We start from the raw sequence: 11,891 nt of genomic DNA on the forward strand, positions 1-11,891 counted from the left end.
AACTGGGTGCTGCGGGGCAGTCTGGGTGCTGCTGGTTGGAGGCCCAGAACCAAATGAAATTATTTATGGTCCATGTGATTGGCAAAACCAGAACTGGTGGCTGCCAAACCATAAAATATGTGGACAAATAGAAGTACAACCTTGTCTACCACCAGTGACTCAATTTAATTAATGTAATAATTTTTGATAAATTTTGCAATAAGATACATTTAGCCTAGTGGTGCTGTGAAACAAAATGATGATACTCTAGGGTGCCGTGATATAAGAAAGTTTGGTAACCAGTGGTTTAGTGGATAGAACAAATATTTTGGCAATAAAATTCAAATATGAAACCTGGGTATTGTGTGCTAGCAACAAAGAGCTTGCAATCTACAGTATGCAAGTTATTTGGTGTAGTAATTTGCAACTCACATTTGCAGGTGAACCCATAAACTGTAAAAGGGGTGGTATTCATGTGACCGGCGGTCGGGAGACCGACGGTCACATGACCTCCTCGGGCATCCCGACATCTTACTATTCCGATGGTCGGCATGCCGACCAACAGGGACTATTTCCACTCATGGGTGTCCACGACACCCATAGAGTGGGAACAGAACCCGTGGCGACCGCAGGTCGCCACCGAGCCCGCAGCGTGGCGAGCGCAGCAAGCCCGCAAGGGGCTTGCTGCGCTTGCCCCTCCCCGCCGGGCGGGATCCCGGCGTCGGTATGTTGACCGGCGGTCAGGAGACCGCCGGTCAGCCATACTACACCCCTGTAAAAGTACAGCAGGTGCAGCCTTGCTTTTATATATACGGCTCTTTATATTTCTGTTAGGTCTTGTCCAGTAATGTAGACCAAGAGTACCTTCCCAATAAAAAGAATCTGAAAAACAGCAATGAATAATACAATTAGCCTGAGCTATGCTACCGTCAACTATGTACATACTGTACCTAATATACTGTAAATTGTTCCTGTAGGAAACCTAGGGGTAAATGTATCAAACCTTCCAAAGAGTGGAGAAAAGGATAAGTGCATCTGCTTCCAGTTATCATTTTATAGAATGTGCTTGGAAAATGCTAACTAGAAGCTGGTTGCCCACTTTAGAAGGATTAATACTGTACATCTCTCCTAAAGGCTAATGAAATCTTGAACAGATAATTAGTAATCATCTGGCTCTTCCACCTGAAAGAATAGGCTCTTCCATTAACCCTAAGGCAATGAAGCTTGGATTAAAATGAGTGAGGAAAATGAGAGGGAGATGCAGGATAAGGTGCAGAGCAGTGGTTCTCAACCTCGGTCCTCAAGTACCCCCAACAGTTCGTGTTTTCCAGGTGACCTAGCAGTTGAACAGGTGTATTCATTACTTACTGACACATTTTAAAAGACTCACAGGTGGAGCTTATTATTTCACTTGCAACCCTGTGAGGAGACCTGGAAAACATGAACTGTTGGGGGTACTTGAGGACCGAGGTTGAGAACCACTGGTGTAGAGGACCAACCAGCAAAGCACAATTAGGGGGATATTCAACTGTTTGAAAAGTCAGTTGGGTGTCTGTTTTTTCCTATCTAATAGAAAGAAAAAAACAGACACCCAACCGACTTTTCACACAGTTAAATCCCCCCCTTAGTGTCTAGATCGTAATATCTTACCAATGGCATAATTCCATGATTTGATGGAGTCTTGCTATTTCCTTTATTAATGTACAAAAGTTCATAATTGCTGTAGCTGCAGAGATATGAATACGCTTCAGTGCTGACTTAAAATACATTCATATTTATGCAGCCACAGCAATTTATGCAGTTTAGGCAAACACTCTTATGATGAACTACATAAACTGATTCAGATAAAAATATCTGCCATGTTGAAGACATACTGTAACATTGGAAATGAATAAATAACAAGTTATTGAAACATTATAGCACTTCCCTCATGTTTAATAACCATTTCTTTTTCTCCACAGTGCCTCGTGTGGAAGGGCAGAGCACTTCTTCAATACTTAGTACCATACAAAGTTTAATTAACGCATTGACTCAAGCAATAGCAAAAATAATAGCCAGTATAAGCAATGTACTGAATCCGCCTGCAACAAGTAGCCCACCGGTCTCCACCAGTAGCACAGGAGCTATCTCAAGCACAGCAACCAGCACGACACACACAACCGCAAGTACATCCACAACTGGGACCAGTACTAAATCAACTTTAACAAGTAATACTGTGACTGCATCCACTACTGGGACAAGCACTCAGCCGCATACGTCAACTAATACACCAACAGTTTCTAGTACGGCTCTTAGCAGCTCATCACATACGGCTAGTAGTCCTGCAAGTGCTACTGTGACTAGCGCAACCAAGCAACTCACATCAACAGAAACTGCAACGCCTTTCGATACTGGGACAAGTAACCATTTAACATCTACTTCTGGGACTAGTGAGCAATCAATATCATCTAGTCCAGTGACTTTCACCAGTGTCGGAACAAGATTTGAATCCACCATTAACACAGTATCTTCCAGAAGTAGCGAGGCCAGTAGTCAACCATCATTAACTAACACAAATACATATTTGAATACTGGAGTAAGTACCCATCCATTGACTAACACAGCTATACCATCTATTTCTGAAACAAGTAGTCACTCATCATCAGCTGGTACAGTTACACATTTCAGTAGTGATACCAGTATCCCAACTGCATTGACCAGCACTACAGCAAGTGTCACTGAAACTTTTAATCACTCATTTCAAACTGGCATATTCAGTTCTATAAGTACAGGAAGCACAGGCCAATCATTTGTGACAAGCAGCAGGGTAACGTCTAATACTGAAAGCAGCAGTCAATCACCATCAGCCAATACACTAGTATCATCTAGTCTTGGAACAAGTGGTCACTCTTCCTCCAGCACTACATCTATTACTTCCGGAACAAGTAACCAGCCATCTACAAATAATGCAGTCAGTACATCCAGTACAAATACCGGTACCCAATCGCTGGTAACTAACAGCCCATCAACATCACATACTGAAAGTAGTAGCCATCCACCATCAGCCAACACACTAGTATCTTCTAGTCTTGGTACAAGTGGTCACTCTGCCTCCAGCACTGCATCTGTTACTTCTATAACCAGTAACCAGCCATCTACAAATAATGCAATCAGTTCTTTCGGCACAAATACCGGTACCCATTCGCTTGTAACCAACAGCCCATCAACATCGCATACTGAAAGTAGTAGCCAACCACAATCAGCCAACGCACTAGTATCTTCTAGTCTTGTTACAAGTGGTCACTTTGCCTCCAGCACTGCATCTGTAACTTCTGGAACCAGTAATCAGCAATCTACAAATAATGCAGTCAGTACTTCCAGTACAAATACTGGTACCCAATCGCTGGTAACCAATAGCCCATCAACATCACATGCTGAAAGTAGTAGCCATCCACCATCAGCCAACACACAAGTATCTTCTAGTCTTGGTACAAGTGGTCACTCTGCCTCCAGCACTGCATCTGTTACTTCTGGAACCAGTAACCAGCCATCTACAAATAATGCAGTCAGTTCTTCCAGCACAAATACCGGTACCCAGTCGCTTGTAAGCAACAGCCCATCAACATCACATACTGAAAGTAGTAGCCAACTACAATCAGCCAATGCAGTAGTATCGTCTAGCCTTGGTACAAGTGGTCACTCTGCCTCCAGCACTGCATCTGTTACTTCTGGAACCAGTAATCAGCCATCTTCAAATAATGCAGTCAGTTCTTCCAGCACAAATACCGGTACCCAATCGCTTGTAACCAACAGCCCATCAACATCACATACTGAAAGTAGTAGCCATCCACCTTCAGCCAACACACTAGTATCTTCTAGTCTTGGTACAAGTGGTCACTCTGCCTCCAGCACTGCATCTGTTACTTCTATAACCAGTAACCAGCCATCTACAAATAATGCAGTTAGTTCTTTCAGCACAAACACCGGTACCCAATCACTTGTAACCAGCAGCCCATCAACATCACATACTGAAAGTAGTAGCCATCCACCATCAGCCAACACACTGGTATCGTCTAGTCTTGGTACAAGTTATCACTCTGCTTCCAGCACTGCATCTGTTACTTCTGGAACCAGTAACCAGCCATCTACAAATAATGCAGTCAGTTCTTTCAGCACAAATACCGGTACCCATTCGCTTGTAACCAACAGCGCATCAACATCACATACTGAAAGTAGTAGCCATCCACCTTCAGCCAACACACTAGTATCTTCTAGTCTTGGAACAAGTGGTCACTCTGCCTCCAGCACTGCATCTGTTACTTCTGAAACCAGTAACCAGCCATCTACAAATAATGGAGTCAGTTCTTCCAGCACAAATACCGGAACCCAATCACTTGTAACCAACAGCCCATCAACATCACATACTGAAAGTAGTAGCCATCCACCATCAGCCAACACACTAGTATCTTCTAGTCTTGGAACAAGTGGTCACTCTGCCTCCAGCACTGCATCTGTTACTTCTGGAACCAGTAACCAGCCATCTACAAATAATGGAGTCAGTTCTTCCAGCACAAATACCGGAACCCAATCACTTGTAACCAACAGCCCATCAACATCACATACTGAAAGTAGTAGCCAACCACCATCAGCCAACACACTAGTATCTTCTAGTATTGGAACAAGTGGTCACTTTGCCTCCAGCACTGCATCTATTACTTCTGGAACCAGTAACCAGCCATCTACAAATAATGGAGTCAGTTCTTCCAGCACAAATACCGGTACCCAATCGCTTGTAACCAACAGCCCATCAACATCACATGCTGAAAGTAGTAGCCATCCACCATCAGCCAACACACTAGTATCTTCTAGTCTTGGTACAAGTGGTCACTTTGCCTCCAGCACTGCATCTGTTACTTCTGAATCCAGTAACCAGCCATCTACAAATAATGCAGTCAGTTCTTCCAGCACAAATACCGGAACCCAATCACTTGTAACCAACAGCCCATCAACATCAAATACTGAAAGTAGTAGCCATCCACCATCAGCCAACACACTAGTATCTTCTAGTCTTGGTACAAGTGGTCACTTTGCCTCCAGCACTGCATCTGTTACTTCTGGAACCAGTAACCAGCCATCTACAAATAATGCAGTCAGTTCTTCCAGCACAAATACCGGTACCCAATCGCTTGTAACCAACAGCCCATCAACATCACATGCTGAAAGTAGTAGCCATCCACCATCAGCCAACACACTAGTATCTTCTAGTCTTGGTACAAGTGGTCACTTTGCCTCCAGCACTGCATCTGTTACTTCTGAAACCAGTAACCAGCCATCTACAAATAATGCAGTCAGTTCTTCCAGCACAAATACCGGTACCCAATCGCTTGTAACCAACAGCCCATCGACATCACATGCTGAAAGTAGTAGCCATCCACCATCAGCCAACACACTTGTATCTTCTAGTCTTGGTACAAGTGGTCACTCTGCCTCCAGCACTGCATCTGTTACTTCTGGAACCAGTAACCAGCCATCTACAAATAATGCAGTCAGTTCTTCCAGCACAAATACCGGAACCCGATCACTTGTAACCAACAGCCCATCAACATCAAATACTGAAACTAGTAGCCATCCACCATCAGCCAACACACTAGTATCTTCTAGTGTTGGTACTAGTGGTCACTCTGCCTCCAGCACTGGATCTGTTACTTCTATAACCAGTAACCAGCCATCTACAAATAATGCAGTCAGTTCTTTCAGCACAAATACCGGTACCCATTCACTTTTAACCAACACCCCATCAACATCGCATACTGAAAGTAGTAGCCATCCACCATCAGCCAACACACTAGTATCTTCTAGTCTTGGTACAAGTGGTCACTCTGCCTCCAGCACTGCATCTGTTACTTCTGGAACCAGTAGTCAGCCATCTACAAATAATGCAGTCAGTTCTTCCAGCACAAATACCGGTACCCAATCGCTTGTAACCAGCAGCCCACCAACATCACATACTGAAAATAGTAGCCAATCACCATCAACCAATGCACTAGTATCTTCTAGTCTTGGTACAAGTGGTCACTCTGCCTCCAGCACTGCATCTGTTACTTCTGGAACCAGTAACCAGACATCTACAAATACTGCAGTCAGTTCTTCCAGCACAAATACCGGAACTCATTCGCTTGTAACCAACAGCCCATCAACATCACATACTGAAAGTAGTAACCAATCACCATCAGCCAACACACTAGTATCTTCTAGTCTTGGTACAAGTGGTCACTTTGCCTCCAGCACTGCATCTGTTACTTCTGGAACCAGTAACCAGCCATCTACAAATAATGCAGTCAGTTCTTCCAGCACAAATACCAGTACCCAATCGCTTGTAACCACCAGCCCATCAACATCACATGTTGAAAGCAGTAGCCATCCAACATCAGCCAACACACTAGTATCTTCTAGTTTTAGAACAAGTGGTCACTCTGCCTCCAGCACTGCATCTGTTTCTTCTGGAACCAGTAATCAGCAATCTACAAATAATGCAGTCAGTTCTTCCAGCACAAATACCGGAACTCATTCGCTTGTAAGCAACAGCCCATCAACATCACATACTGAAAGTAGTAGCCATCCACCATCAGCCAACACACAAGTATCTTCTAGTATTGGTACAAGTAGTCACTCTGCCTCCAGCACTGCATCTATTACTTCTCTAACCAGTAACCAGCCATCTACAAATACTGTATTCACTTCTTCCAATGCTGAACCTAGTGCCCAATCGCTTGTAACCAACAGTCCATCAAATACTGAAAGTAGTAGCCATCCATCATCAACAACAAACGCACTAAAATCATCTAGTCCAGGAACAAATTCTAGTAATGGAATAAGTGGTCAAACTGCATCCATAGGAACCACAAAAACTATTAATAACACAAGTATCCAGCCATCATCAACTAACTCATTCATCAGCAACGTAGTAACACAATCAACTATCCCTCTGACATCTTCCAAAACTGGAACAAGTGGTAAAATTCTAGCCAGTAGTAATCCTTCAACTGTTCCTGTAACAAGTAATTATCTGTTCACAAGTATTCCTCATATTTCTACTAATACTGGAGCTAATAACCAATCAACTGTTACTAGTCACACTACAACTTCAAATATTGGGATCACTAGCCAACTAGCATCAGCCAACATACCATTGTCTACCAGTGTTGGGACAATTGGCCACTCTACAGTAACCATTACACCTGTAATTATTCCAGGAACTAATAACCAACCATCTACAAGTTATCCAGGTACTCATTCTAGCCCAGGAACAATCTACCAATCATCTGTGACTGCTGGATCCAGTAGCCACTTATCATCAACAAACAACATCAACTCTTCAAGTACAGTAACCAGTAGCCAATCATCTGTCAGTAATAATGTTGCTACATCAAGTACTGGTAACCAGAAACTTACTACAAATAATACGACTGTACCTTCAACTACTTTGATCAGTATTAAACCAGCTTCGACCAACAGCATTACATATTCCACCACTGCAACCAATAGTAACACTGTATTAACAAGTGGTCATACTGTAGTGCCCTCAACAGTTACTGCAGCAAATATCCAATCAGGCAGTAGCAAAGGAATTAGTTCTATTACAGAAGTAACTAGCACACCCCTATCGGCAAATGTATTGTCATCTTCAAGTTTAAGTACAAGGGCCCAAACTGGAGGAAACACTCAAACAGTTCCCACCAGTAACACAGTAACAACACTGACCACAACAACACCCAATAGTCAAAAAACATCCACCGGTAATCCTGCAATTTCATCAACTATATTATCCAGTATAAAACCTACAACAACCAACAGTTTGATAAGTTCTCCTAGTACTACAGCAACTAGCAGAACACCTTCCATTAATAACACCTCTGTTGTGTCAACTTTATCCACAGTTACCCTACCAACATCAACCAATTCAATGGCATTTTCCAACTATGCAACTAATAACGGGAAAACTTCTACTAATAGCACTACTGTCTCTTCAACTATTTTGACCAGCATTATACTAGCTTCAACCAACACAGTGACATCCTCCACTACTGCAACCAGTATCCAGAAACCTTCTAGTAAAATTACTACAGCTTCTTTACCTACTGCGAACAATACTGAACCACCCTCAACCCATACAGTGCCATCTTCCTCTACTGTAACCAGTAACCAGAAACCTTCTACTAATAGCACTACTGCCTCTTCAAATATTTTTACCAGCATTATACCAGCTTCAACTATCACAGTGACCTCTTCCACTACTGCAACCAGTACCCAGAAACCTATCACTATTAGCAATGCATCATCTTTAACTACAGTGAGCAGTGCTAAACCAGCCTCAACCAACACAGTGACATCTTCCACTACTGGAACCAGTATCCAGAAACCTATCACTAATAGCAATGCATCATCTTCAACTACAGTGAGCAGTGCTAAACCAGCCTCAACCAACACAGAGACTCCTTCCTCTAGTACTACCAGTAACCAGAATCTTTCCACTAACAGCACTATAGCATCATCAACTACTATTACCAGTACTAAGCCAGTGTCAACCATCACAGTGACATCTTCCACTACTGGAACCAGTATCCAGAAACCTATCACTAATAGCAATGCATCATCTTCAACTACAGTGAGCAGTGCTAAACCAGCCTCAACCAACACAGAGACTCCTTCCTCTAGTACTACCAGTAACCAGAATCTTTCCACTAACAGCACTACATCATCATCAACTACTATTACCAGTACTAAGCCAGTGTCAACCATCACAGTGACATCTTCTACTAATGTGACCGGTAATAGAATACCATCCACCAGCAATTCTGCAATTGCCAGTACCAACTCAACCATAACAGTGACATCATTCTCTACCACATCGACTAGCCAAACTGTTAATAGCCCCTCAAGTTCAACTACAAAGACTTCAACAAACTTGACAGCAGTTTCTACTAGTACCACCACAGGAAGTTCTACTACAATTACTACTAGTACTACAGGCAACCAAACAACAACTCATAGTGCTTCCATACCAACCTCTCAAAGGAGCACCATGAGCACTACAACTGCTACTAAAAACAGTGGGCAGACGGTGACAGCTGTCAGCACATCAAGTGGACCTACAAGTGGAACTAACAGCCGACCAGCATCAACACTGGTCAATAACACCACAAGTGCAACTGTAACTACAGGAGTGAGCACTGGTACGCCTATTATGATAGTTATCTGTAGACATAAGGAATAATAAGCAGATAGACACAAATTCACATCTTCCCTTTATTTATTTACAGCTATACCGTCAACTGGTCTTCCAGACTGGGGCATCATTCTCATCTCGCTTGCTGCTATTCTTGGTGCTTTTTCAATTATAGCCTCAATCTTTTCAGTAAGTGAATTGTTTCTTTATTTTGTTCTATGGTAGAAATCTTTCACTATATTTGATATACAGTACAAATCGTCCACTCGTGTTTTTTGTGCACAAAGCCATAGGTACGGTTTTAATACCTGTGAAACAAAGGGTACAGTACATTGTCTTCTTAGAAAAGGAAGCGGCTGATGTAGAGATGAATGGGGGTAATTCAGATTGGATCGCTGCAGCGGCAGCGATCGCAGTCTGTATCTTTTTGTGGAGTGCGCACGCTCAGCGGTCGCACTGCGCGTGCGCACCCCGGGAGCCCAGTGAGATGCTATCAGCATCCCTGGGCTGTGATCACCTCTGCCTGATTGACAGGCAGAGGCGGTCCTGGGGCGGAAGGGGGCATGCCAACAGTGTTTGAACACCGTTGGTGGGGCGTGGTCCGGACAACGGAGGCGTGTCCGGACCATTGGGGGGGTGGGCTGCTGCGACCCAGGATGTGGTGAGAAGCTCCCTGCCAGCGTGCAGGAGCTGCGCTGGCAAGGAGATACTCGGCAGATACAAAAGCATTGCCGCCGTGCAATGCGTTTGTACCCGTGCGGCGGGGAAGAGCCAGACATGCGGGGCGGACTAGCCTTGTATTGGGCGTTCCCCCGCAAGTCTGTGCAAGTGATCGTAGATGTGCTAATTTTAGGGGTCTCAAGCGGGTCGCACCTGGGAAGGACCCGTGTAGAAGTCCGGGGTGCGACCCGCCTTTTCGCGATGTGAAAGCGGTATAAATAGACAGTTGCTGGAAGAGAAATGGTCATTGGAAGTGAAAATATAGACTGACAAATGATAACTACAGAGACTCATCGAATGTAAAACAACGTTACTAATGTCATTTCCCTTCTTTAATCAGATTCTCTACTGCATACGAAGATTTGGAAGAAGCACAGTTTACAACGTGACTGGTGTCTAACGAGGAGGACTTCCCAGAATCCTGTGCACTCATCTAAATGTATTTCAGTGTATTTCCTGTAAACAGGGTTTTGTTTTGTTTTTGGACATTTAAACCTTATAGTGGCATTCCTATGATGGGTTTATTCCTATGACTGACATTCAGTGATAGGGGTTCCTGAGGTCACTGCGTACACAAGAAATCTCTCTCTGTATGGTGTTTTACATACTGATCACCGCAAGCATGTGTTCTTTTGTGGGCAAGTATTACTAAGAGAGCCACATATTGGTCTAAGACAAGTACAGGAGAACCCAAATACCTGAACTTAGCACTTGACACCCCCTTTAATAAAGAATGTTTAAAAAGATGGGGTAGTGATGCAATCAATAGGGAACTTATAGTGTGAAGGTGAATCCTGGTGATCGCTGTACTGTATAATATCTTAAAAATTTTATATATATTATATATACATTAAATATTACCTGTGTAAGAATATGCCTCTGATGGTCTAACTGGTATTGCAGGCAACACCATAGCCAATCAGGGTGTGGCTTTTATGATGTCATAAATACTTTTTACTGTACATTATATTTATTTTATAAGTATATATAGTCATAGAAGCAGATATGAAATTTGAATAAACATCTGTTGTATTAAATGCTGTATTATATGATGGATACAACTGGGTGTATAATTTATTTTATTTAATGAATAAAGAAAAGCATAAAATGTTTCAATAATATAGAACAAATTTGCCTAAAGTGAGTACTAAATAATGACTTTGCAGGTATCTGGAATACTTGGAACTGATGCTTTTCCAAATAAAAGTTTTTTTTTAATAATTTGGAACACCATGCCTTAAGTATCCTACATAACATTAAAGATAAACTATGCTTTTCCCCCACACTGCATATGGCATTTCTCTCATCACTTTAATGTCTTGCACTTACTGCAGAAGAAAGCTTAATAACCATTTTAAATTGTATAACATTATCGCAGGAAACCAGCTGCTGTGGACCTGGGCCCCTCCAACAAGCCTGGGTCTGGGTAATTAGTACCTACTTCCCCTTCTCCTCCTCTCAGTGGACATGTTTACATAGGGGGTATTCAATTACAAACAAAGGGCGTGAGAACTTCACCCGCAATTGGATTCCACCTATAGTGTTTAGGGCATTTAGGACTGTGCACCGTGTAGACCCCAAAAGTCAACAAGTGTCAGGTGTTGAAAATGAAAGGGGGTGGGTGTTATATTTATATGTGCGGGAAATAATTTTAGTGGATCATTAAATGGCAGAAGCAGTAAACGGGTGTGTTACAAAATGTTGCCATTCAGAATATTGAAATTCAGAAAGTTGATACCAGAATGTTGACATGGTCTGGATGTCAACATTAAGAATGTCAGCATAAACATAATCTCGATACGGTTTTAATGTTAACAATGTACATGTTGACATAACTTTTTTTCTACTGCTAGAGCCATAACCCTACTACAGCCTACCCTAACCCTAACTAGTAACCTAACCCTAACTAGTAACCTAACCCTAAACCTGTAATGTCAACAGTGTCGGCATTCACAATGTTGACATAATGTCCATGTAGACATTCTGG

The 11,891-nt window shown here is 42.7% G+C and overlaps 1 protein-coding gene across 1 annotated transcript; it reads left to right on the forward strand.

Moving 5' to 3' along the window:
- The first annotated feature begins 1,213 nt into the window (after positions 1–1,213).
- On the forward strand, positions 1,214–10,304 carry LOC134949936 (serine-rich adhesin for platelets-like). The gene is made up of 4 exons (XM_063938622.1): positions 1,214–1,310; positions 1,941–9,191; positions 9,279–9,373; positions 10,245–10,304. Exons 1-4 carry the CDS (start codon positions 1,214–1,216, stop codon positions 10,302–10,304), a joined length of 7,503 nt encoding a protein of 2,500 aa, XP_063794692.1.
- The last annotated feature ends 1,587 nt before the right edge of the window (positions 10,305–11,891 follow it).

The sequence above is a fragment of the Pseudophryne corroboree genome, chromosome 8 (genome assembly GCF_028390025.1).
Source record: "Pseudophryne corroboree isolate aPseCor3 chromosome 8, aPseCor3.hap2, whole genome shotgun sequence".
In the NCBI taxonomy this organism is placed as follows: Eukaryota; Metazoa; Chordata; class Amphibia; order Anura; family Myobatrachidae; genus Pseudophryne; species Pseudophryne corroboree.